The sequence below is a fragment of the Mobula hypostoma genome, chromosome 3 (assembly GCF_963921235.1).
Source record: "Mobula hypostoma chromosome 3, sMobHyp1.1, whole genome shotgun sequence".
Lineage (NCBI taxonomy): Eukaryota > Metazoa > Chordata > Chondrichthyes > Myliobatiformes > Myliobatidae > Mobula > Mobula hypostoma.
Window position 1 is genome coordinate 153309445 of NC_086099.1, and position 20799 is coordinate 153330243.

The window sequence follows — 20799 nt, forward strand, 5'->3', positions numbered from 1 at the left end:
ACATCCCGGACCCTGGCACCTGGGAGGCAACAAACCATGCGGGTGTCCTTCTCACGTCCATAAAATCTCCTGTCTGCTCCCCTGACTATAGAGTCTCCAAAGACGACAGCTCTCCTCTTCTCCGTCCCACCCTTCTGCACCACAGGGTCAGACTCAGTGCCGGAGGCCCTGCCACCGTGGCTCACACCTGGTCAGTCGTCCCCGCCAACAGTATCCAGGACGGTAAACTTATTATTCAGGGGAATGGCTACAGGGGTGCTCTGCACTACCTGTCTGCTCACCTTCGCTTTCCCCCCTCTGACTGTCACCCAATGACCTGCTTCTGACAGCCTAGGTGTGACTACCTCCCTGTAGCTCTCATCTATGACTGCCTCATTCTCCCTTATGAGTCGAAGGTCATCCAGCTGCTGCTCCAGATCCCTTACACGGTCTTCCAGATCGCCCAGCTGTATGCACTTCTGGCAGATGTGACTCTGCGGGAGAGAGGAGTTCCCCCAAGACTGCCACATCTCACATGAGAGGCACATCACCATCTCAGGAGACATTGTAAAAACTAACTGCGAGCTAGCTTGTCCTCCCTCTCTTCGAGTCAAAGCCTCCAAGCTCTACTCCTTCACTGGCCACTTTCCACTGGCCACTTCGCTTGAGCTATCCCTCTATTTATCTGTTTGAGCTTTTCAGACCGCTTGGTCACCTGACTTCAATTGCCCAATCAGCTGCTTTCTGCTGAGTCTGAGCTATTCAAATCTTGATTGTCTAATCAACAGCTTTCTGCTGATCTACTCAAATCTTGATTGACTTGATTGCACAGACCAACTGCCAAAACTGCCAGAATCTTTCGAGTCAAAGCCTCAAAGCTCCACTCCTTCACTGGCCCACTCACTCACTGGCCGCTTTCCACTCTGGAGTCAGGTCAGGGCTTTGCTTTGCTACTGGTACCACGTAGCCCAGTACTACCTGTCTCGGGTCAGGTTGTCGGCGACTCAACCGGCACACCCCGGTGCACTTTGGTTAACCAGGGAGGAGGGTGTGTAGGCACCCAGCAGGACTGAAAACAAAACCTGTCAAAGGGCGGATGAATTCTTTGAGTCAACGGCCACCTACGGTCTGTGTGACAGGTGGCGCGCCTTTGTTTTGCACCTTGTAAGGCAAAAAGTAGAAAAATACTTTATTAAAATAATTGGCCTCATTTCAAAATATTTTGAATTGATGATATAATATCAAAAGAATTGCTATCATTGGATATCTATAGATTTGCGATATTTGAATAGACAATGAAATCTGTAAATCCTTTTAAAATGGTCTGAATGAATTGCACACTATGTAATTGTACTTGTAATTAGATATGTAGAAATATTAAGATATTATTGATAAGCTAATGTTAATTACTTATTATAATATTCCTATAACATTTAAAATGCTGACATACCTTGTATGGCAGGACCCCATGCAAATAAGTAATACCAGCTCAAATGAAGGTCGATAATTGTTTCATCTCTAGGAACATACACAGGTCGTTTAAATCGACAAGTTACTCGGTTGTCCTCAAAAATACCTTCTTCATCTCTGGCTGGATTTCTTTTTATTTCTTTTGCCCATTGTCCAACATTATAAAAGTGTTGGATTCGAACTCTGCCATTGTCATCATGAACACAAGCCATTACATCATCACCGCCCTACAAGAAAAAAATAAGAACATTTCTGCATTCAAATCAATAGAGATATCACATTGTACACTGTATACATGCTTTACTGACTGGAAGTCTGTAACCAGTACTGGACTGCAGACATCAGTGCTGCAATTCTTGTTTGTGATTCATATTAATGACATAGATGTAAATGTAGGCAGTACATTTTGTAAATTGGAATTATATGGAAGTTGTTGGTATTCCAGATAGTAAGGAAGGTTATCCAAGGCTATAGCAGAATATAAAAAAATAGATGGATGGATTCACAGATAGAATTCCAAGAAGCGTGACGTGATATATTTTGGGAAATTAAATAGAGGCAGGACATACACAATAAATCGTAAGGCACCAAGGAATACTGATGAATAGTGGGACTGTGAGGTTGAAGTGCACATTTCCCAGAAACTGCCACACAAGTTAAAAGGATGGTGATGAAGGCATGTGGCATGTTTGGTCTACAGTAGTCAAGGTACAGAACATGAAGGCTGAGATTTTATGTTACAAGTCTACAAAGGGTGGTTGCACCATACCTGGGAGTATTATGTGCAGTTCTGATCACCACACTATATGAAGGGTGTGGTTGTGCTCCAGAGAGTATAGATAATTAGAACTTTTTTTCTCATGATATGAAGGTCAAAAAAATGAAAGGGTATCAGTTTGGTGAGGAAAAAGTAGTTTTAAGCGTGGATTTGATGGTAATTATTTTTACATAGTGATCTGAAATTTGCAGCCAGAAGAGATAAGATTCTGGCAGGCACTTAAATAGGCAGGACATAGAAGGATATGGACTTAATACAGCCAGATGGGATTAGTGTGGATGGGCAAAAAAAATCAGCATGGACAAGGATAGTTTCTCTCCATATAACTTCAAAACTTTATGCTTCAAGGCAATATTAAATATGTTGACAAAGTGTGCAGATATGCAGGAGATGCTGTGTAATGTGGAGCTTTCAACTGGCTAGCCGAGTGATGCCACTAAGCATCAGCTATTTGTGGTTCGAAGAATGGAAGTTGAAACTTTTGTCTGTGCTGCTATGCTGAAAAATGTGCCACTTCAGGCTGTACATCTACAACTACAACATTTTAATGAGCCCTAAATATACTGTATGATGACTAACATATCCTGAAGGTATGGGTACTTTATATATACTCCCTACATTTTCTCACATAGATCAGTACTATCAGTTGTGGTTAATCTGTCCATGAGAAATGTTAGGTGATGGTAGCATATGAATGCTCAAATGTGATCCTTCTGCAATGAAACACTTCACCAGCTCATGCATATCTGCACAAAATGCCATTAACTATATAGGCTATATGTGCTGTGTGTGACTATTGGTACTATGTTTTACACCTTGGCCCCGGAGGAACAGTTTCTTTTGGCTGTATTCCTGTGTGTGGTTGAATGACAACTGAATTTGAACTTGATAACAGAAGCCACTTGTATTCAGCAAATACCAAGGCCCCAGTTTGCATTATCTAATTATCTATCTTCATGTTTTTTTTATTAAAACAAAATCTAGGGGACTGAGTCTCAGTCAGACTGAGACTGAGATGGAGGTGGTGTTAAGATGGTGCTAAACGGCGAGTCCTTTGTTTGCATCTTCAGAAACAGTTCTATTTCCACCTTTAATATCTTTATTTTTCCCTTTCAGGGTTCTTTTGAAGACCCTGACCTGGAGTTACACGCTGACTTTGGTTCTTTGTGGGAATGGGATCCATTCTTGGGGTCACAGGACTGGTCAAGGGGTAGGCCTGAGAGGCAGCCTAGTGTTTGGAAGCCTAAGATCACGGGGCTCCGGAGTTGGGCCGATCGAGGGTTAGTGTCATAGCAGGAGACTCATGTGTCATCAGGAAGGCCAGAAAATCTTTCACTGTGGGCCCAAAGACCCGAGATCTTTGCGATCTTTGGGCACAGAGCTTGTAAAAGGCTACAAAAAGGACTTTTTAAACAGCATAAAGCAGCGGGTTGTCGTTATGTCTCCTGCTCACTGTGAAAATGGAGGACACCTCCCTCTCCCTTGCCAGGGAGAGAGAGAATCTGTGGGTTGCCAAATGCTGGATGAATTGCGATAGTCTTTGGGGTAACTGCAAGGACTGTGTCTTTGCTATCACTTAGCTCATGCTTGTGGTCAGTAGCAGGTGCGCTTTTTGTTTTGCCGGTGGGGGGAGGGGGGATTGTTGCTCGCTGCTGCTTACGTGCTGGGGGGGGGGTTGGAGTTCTTGCGTTTAACTGTCATTCATTCTTTGGGGCACTTTTCTGTTTTCTTGGATGTTTTGTGAGAAAAAACATTTCAGGATGTACATTGTGTACATTTCTCTGACATTAAGTTGAACCTTTGAAACTGTTCATTATTTTGGAAAGATAACATTATAGACAATGTATCTTTAAACCCTGAGGAATAATTCATTTATTTGCATTACTTTATTAATAATGAAAAATTATAAAATGTTTACGTATTTATTTCTCACATTTCATCCATATTTCTATTAAACATGTGGGTGAGCTGGTTTACCATCAGTTTGTCAGATGAGAATCCAACTGCAACCCAACCATCAGTGTCAGCACTTAATTCAAATTCAACATCAGCACCTATTCTGCGATAACTGAGGAAGTAATCACATGTGTCTGCATCACAGCCAGGTTTCCCGTACCTGTAATAGGAACAGAATATCTTCATACAACATACAAATCACATTCCTTCATCTGATTCTTTAAATCATTTTATAGGGATATAATTTGTAAGTTTGAACATTTACCACACTTATCTTCTAAACATAGCCTCATACTTCATGGTTAGCTTACACAACATTGCAAAAGGATTATATTTACCCTGAGTTTCAAAGAGTTTTACAATATCTGTAAAATGTTTTTAAGTAGTCTATTGCCATTCTTCATTCAAATATAAAAGTCTCAGGATTCCCAAGATAAAGAGAATAAAAGTGATACATGTTACAGAATCTGGATAAGAGTTATAATAATAGTCCTTTTCTTAAGAGTAATAATCTCTAAACTAATATCTCACAAAGCATAAAATTAGCTTGAGTATATGTCCTCAGGTTCCTGCACCTCCTCCCTGATGGTACTAATGAGAACAGGGCACATCTTGGATGGTGAGGGTCCTTAATGATGGATGCTGCCTTCTTGTATCACCACCTTCTGAAGGTGTCCTTGATGGTGGGGAGGCTAGTGCCCATGATGGAGCAGGCTGAGCCTACAACCCAATGTAGCTTTTTTTTGACGCTGTGCATTGAGTCAGAACGCTCTCCATGGTACTGTAGATCTGAATAAATTTGCTCGAGTCTTTGGTGATTGCCAAATTTCCTCAAATTCCTAATGAAGTATAACCACTAGTGTGCCTTTGTGTGTGACGTCTTTAATCTGTTTCCCTTCCTGCCTTCCCCTGTAGGGCTAAACCTATATGATTCTTCTGTGCGCTTAACTTTGCTCTTCAATCCTGAAAGTTCCCACAATCAATGTCCATATGGTCCTTAACACATGCTGCAACAAAGATTTCCATTTATGGTATGGTATGGAGAAAATATGGCTCCCACCATAAACCTGATCTGATGTGGATAAATGAACAGGATCATAGAAGGTTTCGCATGCAATAGAGAATAAAGTAAAATAAATGGGAAAGACTGCCAGAAAATGAAGAGGTGAGAATAAATGAGAAGGAGCAGGTAGAAATGGAGAATAAAGGATGGGAGCCATGATTTCTCCATATCATACCATTCTTCGCTGCAACACAAGGTACCACTGAATATCATGAAAAGTCAAAAGAACCAAAGGAGCAGAAGACAGAGAAAATGGTGTCAAATAAACCCCTCTTGATCTTTTACTTGTTAATGTTAGTAAAATTGGAAACTTAGGTAAGATGGAAAGCCTGACTAGATTAGTTAAGGGTTGTGTAACTGCATACTTAATATGCAAGCTGTATGTGCTGGATTTCTGTTAACTTCTACACTGATCTTCAGTTTGTAATTACCTAAGGAGACACGGTGAACTGAGATGAGGAGCAAATGTTTCATCATTAAAGTGACCTTTATATGGACTAACCATTGGTACAATCAGTTACCCGTTTACTTGCAAAGACAAGCCAGCTCAAACCTGGAATTAACCAGTCATTAGGTAAGGGATGTGAGAAATTTGCCACAAAATGGAGGAAGAATGAGTTAGAAACGATGTGAAAGAGATAACAGAATGACGGGGAAAATTGTTATAGGTGCAAAGATACAAAAACAAACTATCAAAATAATATGAGGTGCTGATTTAAAAGGTCATCTGGAATCTTAAGTAGGAATGTCATTTTCAAGCAAATTAAATCAAACTGACTCTGTTAAGAACCCTGATTATGGAACCTTTCAGTGGATTGAAGAACAAAATTAAGCACATGGAAGAAAGAATCATATAGGTTATGCCCTACATGGAAAGGCGCAAGAGAAAAACATCACACATTATGGACAAAATGCTGCAGGAACTCAGCAGGCCAGGCCGAAAAAAAAAAGTCGACGTTTTGGGGCGAAACCCTGGGTTTCGTTGACTGTTTCCCCCCTCCTCCCCCATAGATGTTGCCTGGTCTGCTGAGTTCCTCCAGCACGTTGTGTGTGTGTTGCTTAGATTTCTAGCACCCGCAGATTTTTTCTTGTTTGTGATTTGATCACACATTAAGGCTTCATTAATCACCAAAGACTCTAACAAATTTATACAGATGTACGATAGAGAGCATTCTTACTGATTGTATAACCTCCTGGTATGGAGGCTCAATGCACAGCATCAGAAAAAGCTGCTGCGGTTGCAGACTCAACCTGCTCCATCAATGGCACCAGCCCCGCCGCCCCCCACCATCAAGAATATCTTCAAAAGGTGGTGCTCAAGTGAGCAGCACCGATCATTAACGACTCCCACTATCCAGGAGTTGTCCCCTTCCAAACAGCAGCAACTGGAAGGTATTTGTATTTGGAGTTATTGACTGTGATCAGTTTTGTGTTTAGAAGTCAATTTGTGTAAAGTTTGAAGCTTGAATAAAAGGCATTGAGAAGACTGGGAAGACAGATTTATACATACAACGATTTGGTTTAGTTCAGTTGTATCTCTGAGCACAAACTGGAAGGTATTGTTGCACCTCTTATGTTTCTAACTGGTACGGCAATTCTAATTTTTTTTTAAAAAGCTAGGCTTTTTGTTTTCTTAAGTTGTCATTAATTTCTAAATACTTAAAATCTCAATGTGGTAAAAAAGTGTACATCTACTTAATTTAAACTTTTTCATAATTTAAATGTTATTGAAAGTTAACATTCATATTTGCTGCATTGATGAAATTATAAAGTGATTTAAAGTAGTGTATCCCAAGTAGAATGAGTCTTGCACAGAAAGAATCAGCTTAGCAAATAACCAATGTGAGAACTCAACTGCTTTGAGGTGTTGGCAAGAGATATAGCAAGTGTTGGAATCTGGAACCGAAAACAGACATTGGAAAAACTCAGCAGGTCAAGCAGCACCTGTGGGGCAGACATGGACATTGGCATTTCAGATCAAAATTTTGCATTAGAACCAAGAGGGAAGAAAAGGGATACAAAACAATATACAGTATACTGGCATTCTTTCCTCTTGTCTCTCCATCTGGATATGCAAGGCCTCAACCCAAATCATAGACTTATAACATTTGCCTCCAAAGATGCTGCTTAACCCACTGAATTCTACCAGCATTCTGGTTTTGTTTTGGTAAGTTGATTTATTGCTTTGAGATGTTGCTGACCTGCAGTGTTGAGAATTGTAGTTAAAATTGTTGCAGCTATTGGTATATTTTGCATGAATTAATTATAGTTGTCATACCCATGGCATAGTTGAACTGTAAATGTAAAGTGTAAATGGAAAGCAGTAATCTGAAGTTTAAAAATAGTTTTGCAAACACGCTCTGTATTTTTCAGATGTTCTGTGTAGAAGTAGATGCGAAAGATGATTAGTTTCTCTGCATCTTATTACTATGTCTTTTTAGTTTATAAGAATTGTACCTGAGTTTTGGAAATCCTCTGAGTTTAACAAATTCTTAATGCTTTGCACTTACGAAATGCTTTGTGCTTTGGAAATAGTTTGTGTTTTAGAAATGATCTGTCATTTGGAAATATTTTTTATAGTATTTCAAGATTCAAGATAATTGAATTATTGAATTCAAATATTCAAGATAGAAATCCTCTGAGTTTTCTGTGTTTTAAGAGTCTTGCTTGGATTTAAATATGTATCACTGAAAATAAATGAACTGTGCTTTAAACTACTTTGTTAGCTGGAAGTATCTTCTCCCTGGAAGGGAGATGGTACCCCACTGCTCGAATAGTGAGTACTGACAGCTAAATTTGCTGTGGAAATAGAGAAGTAAACTAGCTTTTAAAGATTGGGTAGTTTCTACTTTTAGTGAGAGTACTTGCAGCTATTTATATCTGAAAGATCTTAAAGTCTACATTTGAGTTTAAAGCTTTACAGTTAGCAAACCCAATACCATCACAGTTGCTATAATGCATTGTCACAAAATATTAGTTTGGAACTTTTGATGTAGTAAACTCTTGTATTAGTTGCAGAAAAATCCCAGAATCCTGTTCTCTCCTTGTGTCTCTATAACTTTGACTTCATATATTTATTTTCCAAATGTATTTGTGAATGGCGTAAGGCAAAAGGGACTGGATTATAAAGAAAACTGCGCAGCTATTTCAGGAGTGGAATGAGAGGGAATGGCATAGGCATGCACTTCAGATACCCACCTAAAGCAGCCTTTAGTTTTTCCACAATCATCTACCCGTATTTTTGCAAAAGGATCCACTGGAGGAGGGGATGGGAAAGCATAACCTGCAAAAGCAAAATATAAACTACTACTGTGATGACTATAAAAATGAATGTTTGTCAATATATGAATGATTCAACAATCTATTAAATGCACATCGAGTTATTAGTCTGTAAATAAATTATTTTAACTTTTCAATGTCCTGAAACAAGCTAGTTGTATAGTTACTAGAATTAAATACTTAGCATTTATACCTAACTTTGTACAGTAGAAAATTAATGTTGTTTGAAATGACAATATTGATAAACAAAGATTTCACTTTTTCCTTTTGCTCTGAAGTTAGAAAACTAAGTTCATGTTAGCAGGCTACATTACTGATTGCTGCTAAGTGTTCTCTATGTATTCCCTACTAATACATTGGAAGAGAAAAGGGGTTGCATCTGAACAATTTACTATTTAGAACTAGAAAGAAATATCTAACTCCACCTAAAAGACTTTACAGGGATAAAGTACCGACTTAGGCTACGTCCACACGAGACTGGATAAATCTGTAACTGAAGCTTCTTCTCTTCGTTTTGACCCTCCATCCGCACTGAAACGGCGTTTTCCTCCCCTGAAAATGGAGCTTTTCTAAAACACTCTCCAGAGTGTTTAAATCTGAAAATGCCAGTTGGCCATTGCAGTGTGTATGGGGTAACTGGCTAATTTTAAAAACACTGTCATGATGTGCCGGAACAAATAGTGGCAGCAGCACGGCATTTCATTGTTTTCTTGAACGCGACCTCCAGCACCACAACAACAATATCTGACAATAGATGTGTAACATCCTAATGTAACATTGTATGGAAATACAAGGTAACACCGAAGCACACATGCTTTATACATTTAACAAGGTGCTTTATTAATGTAGTGCTTGTGCAAACATTCAATAGATGCAATTGTCACTTTTACCCAGTAACTCGTTTTATTGCACATGTTAAATACAGCAAAAATAATACACAAAGACATGGCAAAAGTAAAGGGAAACAAATGAGGTAACAGCAAATTTCACTTTTGCCCAGTAACAAGCCTTATTGCATTTAGTTGTAGCTGTCGTCCCTTTCACCAGTGAAGAGACTATGGCTGTCGGAAATGTTTCTGGACAAACGCACACCAAGTCTTTCGTTTGGCAATTTCCTTTTAAGTTTTTCCAGTCTGTAACTGGACCAACACACACCAAGTATATCATTTCCTCTTTGCTTGTTTTCTGTGTGTCCTGCGCATGCCCAGTAGGAGGAGATTCGCCCAAATATCTGTTCTCATGTGGACGGAGGTATTTTCAAAAATGCCTGGTATGGACGCCTATCATTTTTACGCAAAACCGGTGTTTTCAAAATTATCCGGTCTAGTGTGGACATAGCCTGAGAGAATAAAAAAATGACAGGTTCTTGATACAGCCAGCTATCATAAGACCATAAGATAAAGGAGCAGTAAGCCATTCCGCCCATCGAGTCTGCTCCGCCATTCAATCCTGGGCTGATTCAATTCTTCCAGTCATCCCCACTCTCCTGCCTTCTCCACATACCCTTTGATGCCCTGGCTAATCAAGAACCTATCTATCTCTGCCTTAAATGCACCCAATGCCTTGGCCTCCACAACCGCTTGTGGCAACAAATTCCACGGATTTACCACTCTCCAACTTAAGTAATTTCTCCACATTTCTGTTCTAAATGGACGTCCTTCAATCCTGAAGTGGTGCCCTCTTGTCCTGGACTCCCCTACATGGGAAATAACTTTGCCATATCTAATCTGTTCAGGCCTTTTAACATTCAGAATGATTCTATAAGATCTCCCCTCATTCTCATGAACTCCAGGGTATACAGCCCAAGAGCTGCCAGACGTTCCTCATACGGTAACCCTTTCATTCCTGGAATCATTCTCGTGAATCTTCTCTGAACCCCCTCCAATGTCAGTATATCCTTTCCAAAATAAGGAGCCCAAAACTGCACATAATACTCCAAGTGTGGTCTCACGAGTGCCTTATAGAGCCTCAACATCACATCCCTGCTCTTATATTTGTGACGAAAGAGGGTTACAAAGAGTACACATAGATTAAGATGTTAACTGTCCTGTGCTGGCACCAGTGGGATCAACAGTTGATCTGCCACCTGTCTTCAGGAGAAAGAGAGATAAGGAAGACAATGGAGCAGCATTTGGAAATGTTAATGAAGAGACGGGAGAGTTTAACGGAAGGAGACACGGTCTGAGAGCTGTCAAGATCGGCTCCTTTTTGAAGCCTGAACTGTTTGAAGTGTGATGGACAGGCGATACCCCAGCAGGGGGATAAAAAGGGACAGGTTCGCTAAGGCAGGACACACACGACACCACGAGGTAACGAGACCCTGGAAGCGGTGCGCCTCCAACAAGTCGGTGGGAGTTTTTGGAGGGCTGGTCGCGGGACCAAGCCATAGACGCACAGGGTGGAAAGGTACGATTGGCGGGAACCTGGTGTGTGTCTGCCCTTTCCTGGGTGCCAGGTTCACTGCAGAGGAACGATCGTATCTGAAACGGAGGGGTCACAGTCGGTGACCTCAGAAGACATAACAAAGGGCTCGCCCGAAAGCTGACTGCGAGGAATATCAAAGGTCTGTGTGGAAGCCATTTTGAATATTCATTCGCTTTCGCTCTCTCTCTCCTCCCCCCCCCCCCCATCCACCGGCACCGCAGTGATTACTGTGAACTGAACTGAACTCAATTGAACTGAACTGAACTCAATTGAACTGAACTTTGCGTCACTTTGAAACTGGTCATTTACCCCTAGACGACGATAGAGCTTGATTGATCCTATTATCCTAGTTCTGTGTACATGTGTATTTATCATTGCTGAACTGTTGCATTTATTATCCTTTTGATTAGAGTACTGTGTTGCTTATTTCTTTAATAAAACTTTCTTAGTTCCAGTAATCCAGACTCCAACTGAGTGATCCATTTCTGCTGGTTTGGCAACCCAGTTACGGGGTACGTAACATATTCTATACCTCTAGAAATGAATGCCAACATTGCATTTGCCTTCTTCACCACCAACTCAACCTGGAGGTTAACCTTTAGGGTATCCTGCACGAGGACTCCCAAGTCCCTTTGCATCTCTGCATTTTGATTTTTCTCCCCATCTAAATCATAGTCTGCCCACTTATTTCTTCCACCAAAGTGCATGACCGTACACTTTCCAACATTGTATTTCATTTGTCACTTCTTTGCCCATTCCCCTAAACTATTTAATTCTCTCTGCAGGCTCTTTGTTTCCTCAACACTACCCACTCCTTCACCTATCTTTGTATCATCAACAAATTTAGCCACAAATCCATTAATCCCATAGTCCAAATCACATACATTGTAAAAAGCAGCGGTCCCAACACCGACCCCTGTGGAACTCCACTGGTAACCAGGAGCCAGCCAGTATAGGATTCCTTTATTCCCACTCACTGTTTTCTGCCAATCAGCCAATGCTCCACCCACGCTAGTAACTTCCCTGCAATTCCATGGGCTCTTATCTTGCTAAGCAGCCTCATGTGTGGCACCTTGTCAAAGACCCTCTGAAAATCCAAGTACACCACATCTTCTGCATCTCCTTTGTCTACCCTGCTTGTAATTTCCTCAAAAAATTGTAGTAGGTTAGTCAGGCAGGATTTGTTAATATCGGAGTCTACAAAGCAAGAACTTACTGTTCCCTGAGAAGACCGGATTGAAGAGGCCAACGAGTGCAAGAGGGCTAAATACACGGATGTTGTCACAGAATGCTGGAGCAGTGGCTGGAGAGCTTGCTGTGAGCCGGTCGAAGTTGGGTGCTGGGGCTTTGCTGGCCATTCATTACAGCAGACTCTAAATCTCCTCGGAGTTAAAGGACTGCAGTGCAGAAGAGCCACCAAGAACATTCTGGAGGTGGCTGAAAGGCCTCATGGTGGCTGTGGATCCGGAGGGGGGGATCCATGGATTAGTGCGCCACTTGGATACAAGTCGGGGGTTAATCACCCCCGGCTGGGTCGCCCGGTCAAGGGTGTCTGATGGTTAAAGACCCAAAATACCCTATGACCCTGGGTTCATCACTGAAGACGTGCTCAAGTAGCACCAGAAGGTGTATTCTGCAACTTCCTTTCAGGAAACCATGCTGGCTTTGGCCTATCTTGTCATGTCCCTCCAGGTACTCTGTAATCTCATCCCTAACAATCAATTCCAACAACTTTCCAACCACTGATGTCAGACTAACAGGTCTATAGTTTCCTTTCTGTTGCCTCCCACCCTTCTTAAATAGTGGAGTAACATTTGCAATTTTCCAGTCATCCGGTACAATGCCAGAATCTATCAGTTCTTGAAAGATCACTGTTAATGCCTCCGCAATCTCTCCAACGACTTCCTTCAGAACCCGAGGGTGCGTTCCATCAGGTCCAGGAGATTTATACACCCTCAGACCATTAAGCTTCCTGAGCACCTTTTCAGTCGTAATTTTCACTGCACATACTTCACTTCCCTGACGCTCTTGAATGTCCGGTATACTGCAGATGTCTTCCACTGTAAAGACTGATGCAAAATACACATTCAGTTCCTCTGCTATCTCTACGTCTCTCATTACAATATCTCCAGTGTCATTTTCTATTCATCCTATATCTACCCTGAAATCTCTTTTACCCTTAATATACTTAAAAAAGCTTTTAGTATCTTCTTTGATATTAGTCACCAGTTTCCTCTCATAATTCATCCTTCCTTCCTAATGACCTCCTTAGTTTCCTTCTGCAAGTTTTAAAAGCTTCCCTATCCTCTGTCTTCCCACTAGCTTTGGCTTCATTGTATGCTCTCTCTTTTGCTTTTACATCAGATGAATTACACTGGACAAGAAAAATTTTGCTTCCTGAATACCTTTGGGTGTATCTTATGGATTTTGGGCTGTGATTTGTGATCTGCGATTATGTGATTTACGATCACATGGCCTGCCAAAGGGTCTTGGCCCGAAATGTCAACTGTACTTTTTTCTTTAGATGCTGCCTGGCCTGCTGAGTTCCTCCAGCATTTTGTGTGTGTTACCATGTTTTTGAAATTGCCTATTTATATTCATAATTCATATTGCGTGTTTTTCATTATAATAAACTATTTGTATTTTCAGGAGTAGTTGTGATAGTAAAATGTCTTGGCAATGTGCAACAGCCGCAATAATTTCTGTTATTTGCGGCGAGTATACGCTTAAATCTCAAAGATGGAGCACAACTCCTATTATTAAAAAAAGCCTGTTTTGGGTGTAAAATTGATGACCAAGACAAAGCCAGGGCTCCTCACATTTGTTGTACAACATGCGCTGTCAATGCCAGAGCTTGGCTCAGAAGTCAATTTCATTCGCTGTCCCGATGATGGCGAGAGCAGGATTATGTGACAGACTGCTACTTCAGTCTGACCAGTGTGCCTGATTTCTCTGCTAAAACAGGAAGTCCACTGAATACCCCAATCTCCCTTCAGCCATGAGACCTATGCCGCATGACGAAAGTCTTCCAGTACTGCAGCCACCAGAGCCATGGAGTCTTGAGGAGGCAGATGAAGATGCTGTGACGCACAAACCAGGAATGGATGACGACACTAATATTGATCCAGATTTTGAACCTCTTATGTTGAGTGAGCCTCATCGGATAACTCAATCTGTGTTAATAACCCGACTGGAGACCTGGGTTTGTCAAAGGCTAAAGTAGAATTACTGGGTTTAAGAGTACAAGGATGGAATCTGCTGTCACTAGGCACAAAAATTTCCAAGAAGAATTTCAATATTTGAGACAGATGTTTCCCAGAATAACTGATGCCAAGATTAAGGAAGATATTTTTGTTGGTTCACAAATCAAACAGGTCATCAGTGACAAGCAATTCAAGGAACTTCTGGTGGGACTCAAGATTATTGCATAAAGGCATTCAGGTTGACAACATGCTTCAAGCATACAAAACCATGAAGTGCAACATGTCACTAAAGATTCATTTTCTGCATTCCCATTCAGACTTCTTCCCTGCAAATCTTGGTGTTATCAGCATTGATAAGCATGGTAAAAGGTTTCATAAAAACATAGAAAACCTACAGCACAATACAGGCCCTTTGGCCCACAAAGCTGTGCCGAACATGTCTCTACCTTAGAAATTACTAGTCTTACCCATAGCCCTCTATTTTACTAAGCTCCATGTACCTATCTAAAAGTCTCTTAAAAGACCCTATCGTATCTGCCTCCACTGCCGTTGCCGGCAGCCCATTCCATGCACTCACCACTCTCTGAGTGAAAAACTTACTCCTGACATCTCCTCTGTACCTACTCCCCAGCACCTTAAACCTGTGACCTCTTGTGGCAACCATTTCAGCCCTGGGAAAAAGCCTCTGACTATCTACAGGATCAATGCCTCTTTCACCAGGACATTTCATGGAGAAACAGTACCAGGGCAACTGGAATCCAACAATACTGGTTGATTATTGTTGGACACTTAAGCAGGAAGCCTCAGACACAGAGTGAAGATAATCAACAAAACATCTCGGCCTTTTGGCTAAGATCAAGTGTAGTATTTGTAGCTTAGTTGAACTATTGCAAAGTATCAGCACTGTAATGCAATTAAATACATTATATTCAATAAAAGTTAATTTCTTGTTTCTCCAAACCCCTACCTGATACAAGTAGTCTGAAATTATATTTGTGTTCAGCGTCAAGTGGTCTATCATTAAAAAAAAATTCTGAGGAAGCAACACATTCGAAAAAAAATTGCTAACCAGTGTGATTATTATTTAAAGCTACCACCTGATTTCCTCAAAGAATAGTGATTGGCAATAAAAGGATTAATGGAGTTTTCTTTATTAAGGGAATAAGGATATGATTTTGATGCTGAATTAAAAGATCATCATTGAGCTGAATGACTGAGCAGCCACAAGGAGGCAATTGGCCTGTTCCTGCTTTTATTTTTAATTAAGCAGCAACGAATGAAAAGGATACTTATAATTTTATCGATCTCTTCACCCCTGTTATTGGTAATTATCCATATTTAGGATCTTTGCTGCTACTAATTGTTAATAAGATATTTTTTCAGTTAGTAGCCAAGCTTTTTCATCTGATATGAATCCGCAGGCATCACATTTAGCGGGGTAAAAAGCGAAAATCAGAATTTAAAAAATACAAAAATTTATCAGAAACCTCGAGGCCAAAACACCCGACGCTGAGCAACGGTTGCGACGGAGTAATAAACTGTGATGGATGAAAATTTCACTTCCCTTGGTGCTGAAAAAGACTAAAGCCTCCTGCAACAGAACTGCCAAATACAGAACACCGTACAAATTCAAAATGCTGGAGGAACCCCAGCAGGCCAGGTAGCATCTATGGAAAGGAGTGCAGTCGATGTTCCAGGCCGGGGTCTCGATCCAAAACGTCAACTGTACTCTTTTCCAGCTGGCCTGCTGAGTTCCTCCAGCATTTTGTGTGTGTTGCTTCTGCAGATTTTCTCTTGTTTCTACGCGGCCGAATTATGTATTTTACCTCACACAAATTAATCCTTCCTTTTTACAACCGAACGACAGCACCAACCTTCATCCCCCCAATAACGTGGCTCCAACAGTTCCGCCGCAAACGTGTTGTAGGATTCCTGGTGCTTCTCAGCGGCGCCCGAGTCCTCCAACTGCAGCCCGCTCTTCTCCAGCTCCTCCAAGGCCACCCTGCCTTGCTCCTCCAGCTCGGGTTCGCTCGTCATCGCACTGCCCGGCAGGGGTTCCTCGGCTGCAGCAGCGCAGGCGAGTAGGGAGACGACAAGTGCCCATGTCGCCGACATCGTGGCGGCAGACAACCGGCGAAAGATGTCGATCTGATGAGCGAAGGACGGGTCAATCCCAGACCATGGCTTGTCTCAGCATCAGCAGAGCTGAAGGCGCGCTGACGCACGCAATCGGCCCCGGTCGGTGGGCGCGCTCCGCCCCCCTTCGCGGAGGGTTAACGGCGACACCTTGGGCGAGCTGACCTCTCCAAACGGGCCCAATCCAGTCAGAGCTGTGTGGATGTGGGGGTCTTGAATCGGGACAACATTCGGTGTCGGCCGAGCGCTTATTGCAGGCCAGTTTGAGCGAAAAGCAAACTGCAGTAAGGACTCGGCACGACGATTGTCCCTTTCGCTCCACAGAGGGTGCTCGGCTCCAGATTCCAGATTTCACCAAGATTGAAGATAGACTGGCAGAGGGCAAAGCGTGGGAATAAAGAGGGCCTTCATTGGTTGGCTGCCGGTGATTAGAAGTCGGTGTTGGGACCACCTCTTTTAATGCTATGGAAATGATTTGGATGGTGTAATTGATGGTTTTGTGGCCAAGTTTTGGACCATACAACAATAAGCAGAGGGACACCTAGGAAGCAGTGAGTCTGCAGAAGGACTTGGACAGATTATAATGGGCAAAGAGGTGGCACATGGGCTATTGGTGTAAGGGAGTGTATGGTTGTGCACTTTGGAGGAAGGTATAAAGATGTAGACTATTTTCTAAATGGAGAAAATTTCAGAAATTGGGTGGGAAGGCACTTGGGAGTCCTTGTGCAGAACTCCCTAAAGATTAACTTGCAGGTTGAGTCTGTGGTAAGGAAGGCAAATCAATGTTAACATTCCTTTCAAGAGGATTAAAAAGCAAGGATGTGATGTTGAGGCTTTATAAAGCATTGGTCAGACCATACTTGCAGTACTGTGAACAGTTTTGGGTACCTCATCTAAGAAAGGATGTGCTGGCATTGCAGAGGGGCCAGAGCAGGTTAATGAAAATGATTCTGGGAATGAAATGGTTAGTGTCTGAGGAGTGTTTGATGGCTCTGGGCCTGTACTTGCTGGAGTTTAGAAGAATGGGGGAAATCTCATTGAAACCTATTGAATAATGAAAGTCCTAGATAGAGCAAACATTGAGAAGTTGTTTCCTATAATGGTGGAATCTAGGACCAGAGGGCACAGACTCAAAATAGTACAATGTTCCTTTAGAACAGAGATGAAGAGGAATTTCTTTAGCCAGAGTGTGGTGAATCTGAGGAATTCATTATCACATTTGGCTATGGAGGTTAAGCCATTGGATATATTTGAAGTTGGTGGTTAGTAGTTCTTGATTAGAAAGGGTGTCAAAGGTTATGGAGAGAAAGCAGAAAAATGGAGCTGAGAGGGATAATAAATCAGCCATGATGGAATAGTGGATCAGACTCAAAGGGTGGAATGGCCTAATTCCACTTCCATGCCTTATGGTTGTCAGGGAGCAGGGTGCCCACCTGGAGCAACACACAAATGCTGGAGGAGCTCAGCAGGCCGACTGCACATCCCCCCCCCCACCCCACAGATGCTGCCAGACCCGCTGAGTTCCTCCATGTTGCTTCAGATTCCAGCATCTGCAGTCTCTTGTGCCTTCTTTGCAGATCAGTGTGAGTCGATGCCAGTGGTTGGTCGGACAGCGAGCTGGACAAGTGGTCAGAGAGCCGACCAGAGATGACAGGAGTCAGGGGAACCTCTCCAAGGCCTTAGCCTTGCTCAGAATGGGATGTGGTGAAAGACTTCAACTGGATGTGGAAAGTCTGCAAATGTCTCTGGATTAGATTGAGTATGGAAAATATTGCATGTGACTGTTGTGGATTATCTGTGGCGATGTCAAATTTTAATTTTATAACTAAGAAGGACTTTACTTCAAAGAGAGATAAACATGTGTATTGGTTCCTGTTATCCTGTGCACTGCGATGTCTCTATAGTCAACAGGCACACGTGAATGGTGGCTAAATACCTGCACCAATTGTTTGTAGGTCCAGTATATTGCTTTACAGTAATGGATAGGGTATTTTCCCAGCTGTTTACATTTTAGCTTCATAATGGTGTTAAGTACACACCAGTATGAAATTAACCATTCATCAGTTTCTGTGACTTAAAACAGCCAAATAAGATCATGTTTAGCTGCCCATGCAAAAATGACGGCAAACTGCAACACTCATTGAAACAATGCATTTGTCTCCTGTTAACTGTTGCTTAGCTACAAAGAAAAACAAAAATGTCACGGAGATATCCAGTATTTATCAGATATTTGAATTTGAAAAGAACAAATGAAGCATATACAATGTTTAGGAAGCTAAAATCCAACAGGGCCTTTAAGAAGTCTTAAGGAAGCAGCACATAATCGAGAGGGCTAAACAGGTTCATTAAATGTCCTCTGTGAGCAGGATTAAAGGTAATCCCAAGCACTTTATATATACATTTAAAATAAAGGGTAACTAAGGAGAGGTTAGCACCACACAAGGACTAAGGAGGAAATTTATATCTGGAAACAGATGTGGGTGAGATATCAAATTAGCACTTTGCATTATTATTCACGAAGGAGAAAGATATGGAGAAATCAAAGAGCGGTATGCTAATACTCCAGGCCATGTTGATATCCAGAATGAAGAGGTGTTGGAGTTCTTGAAGAGCGTTAAGGTGGATAAACTGCAAGGCATCAGACCACAAGACCCTACAGAAAATCACAAACAAGAGAAAATCTGCAGATGCTGGAAGCCCAAGCAACACACACAAAATGCTGGAGGAACTCAGCAGGCCAGGTGGCATCTATGGACAAGAGTACAGTAGACATTTTGGGCCGAGACCCATCATCAGGACTGGAGAAAAAACCATCTTACTGCCCCCCCCCCCCAACGATCTCTGCTACCCTTCAACTCTTTGCCTTTGACCACATAGTCGAAAAGTTGGAGGGCAGCAGAGGTCGTGGGTGGTGGGGGGGGGGGTAGCAGTGAGACAGGGTTTTCTTCTCCAGTCCTGATGAAGAGTCTCGGCCCGAAATGGTGACTGTACTCTTTTCATAGACGCTGGGTGGCCTGCTGAGTTCCTCCAGCATTTTGTGTGTGTTGTTTAGTATAGTAAAAACTGCCAAGAGGATCACAGGGGTCTCCCTCACCCCTATTTGTGATATTTACCAGAAGCATTGTACACAATGGGTCCAAAGTATTGTTGAGAATCCCTATTACCTGTTCTACAATCTCTTTGACCCTCTAAATCAGGAAGGAGGTACTGGAGCATCAGGACTAGGACTGTCAAAACTGGGTAACAGCTTCTTCCCTGAGGCTGTGAGACTAATGAATACTTTACTACAACCGAGATCTTGTCACTAGGACAGTGAATGTTAACAGTTTACCTATGCTGTACTCTAAATGTATTTTTGAATTACATTTTGTTAACTTATTGTAATATTTTGTTTTCTGTGCTGTATGTGTTATATGTATTGTGGGTGCACTATGGTTCAGAAGGACGTTGTTTTGTTTGGTTGTATATTTGTACGGTCAGATGACAATAAACTTGAACTTGATAATTCCCCCACCTTTATGTGATACATTTTATTGAAAAGCAAGAGAGCAAGATTGTCATTCAACCATACACATGCATATAGGTAAACAACAGCATTCCTCTCCAGCCAAGGTGCAAAACAGAATACCAACAGTCAGACACGGCATTTTCTAGCTTGTATAGTTACAATAGCAGAAAAACATGCAGTTGCCAAAAAAGAGGAGACTGCTTGGCCTTCATGTGATATCTTTTTGAATCACAGGCAAGCTCTGAGAGCACTGGAGGTCAGTTGATGATATTCCTCTTTTTAAGATAGATAATGGAGACCAACACCAAAACTATTGGCCAATGAGCCTTGCATCAGTGATGATGAAGAAGATTCTTAGGGATAGGATTTGTACACATCCGGAAAAGCATAGACTTAGTGGGAGATAATCACCATGGCTTTGTGCAGAGATGTCCTATCTTACAAACTTAATGGTTTTGTTGAAGAGGTGACAAAGATGATTGTTGAGGGTAGGGTAGTGCATACATAAAGCTTGCAACAAAGTCCCACGTGTAGGCTGATCTGGAAAATGAAAGCACTTAGGATCCATGGAGAGTTGGTAGTTAGATTTCAAAATTGCCTTGGCCATAGAAGACAATGGATAAAATTGGATGGGTGTTTTTTTCTGACTGGAGATCTGTGACTAGTAATGTTTTGCAAGGATTATTGCTGAGATCTCTATTGTTTGTTATATATATGGTTTTGATGAAGATGTAGTTGAGCTGTTCAGTAATTCTGCATATGATACAAAAGTTGGCAGAATGCTTTTTAGTGAAGTAGGTTGTTAAAAGCAGAACATTGACCAATTGGAAATGTGAGCAGAAAATGTTAGGTGGGGTGTAACCTGGATAAGTGTGAGGTGTTGAACTTTGAGAGGTATAACTCACAATTGAACTTTCAGATGTAAAGTGGGGAGCAGTGATCCAGTCATGTAAATCAAAAGGAGTTAATGATAGTATTGGAACAAGGGAAAAGGCCTCAAATG

At 41.8% G+C, this 20799-nt stretch overlaps 1 protein-coding gene and 1 pseudogene across 2 annotated transcripts in view; one reads left to right on the forward strand and one right to left on the reverse strand.

Annotated features, from left to right (window-relative positions):
- LOC134344330 (DOMON domain-containing protein FRRS1L) overlaps positions 1-16630 on the reverse strand; it is a 30226-nt gene extending 13596 nt beyond the window's left edge. The window contains exons 1-4 of one of the 2 annotated variants that reach the window (XM_063043915.1): positions 16027-16630; positions 8445-8529; positions 4205-4343; positions 1556-1676 (exon numbers count right to left, since the gene is read on the reverse strand). In XM_063043915.1, coding sequence (XP_062899985.1) covers positions 1556-1676; positions 4205-4343; positions 8445-8529; positions 16027-16267 — 586 coding nt within the window. In that variant the 5' untranslated portion in view covers positions 16268-16630. Of the gene's footprint in view, positions 1-1429; positions 1677-4204; positions 4344-8444; positions 8530-16026 lie in introns of both variants that reach the window. The other variant, XM_063043914.1, reaches the window with a different exon arrangement.
- On the forward strand, positions 14982-15118 carry LOC134344627 (U2 spliceosomal RNA; annotated as a pseudogene).
- Positions 16631-20799: the final 4169 nt, after the last annotated feature.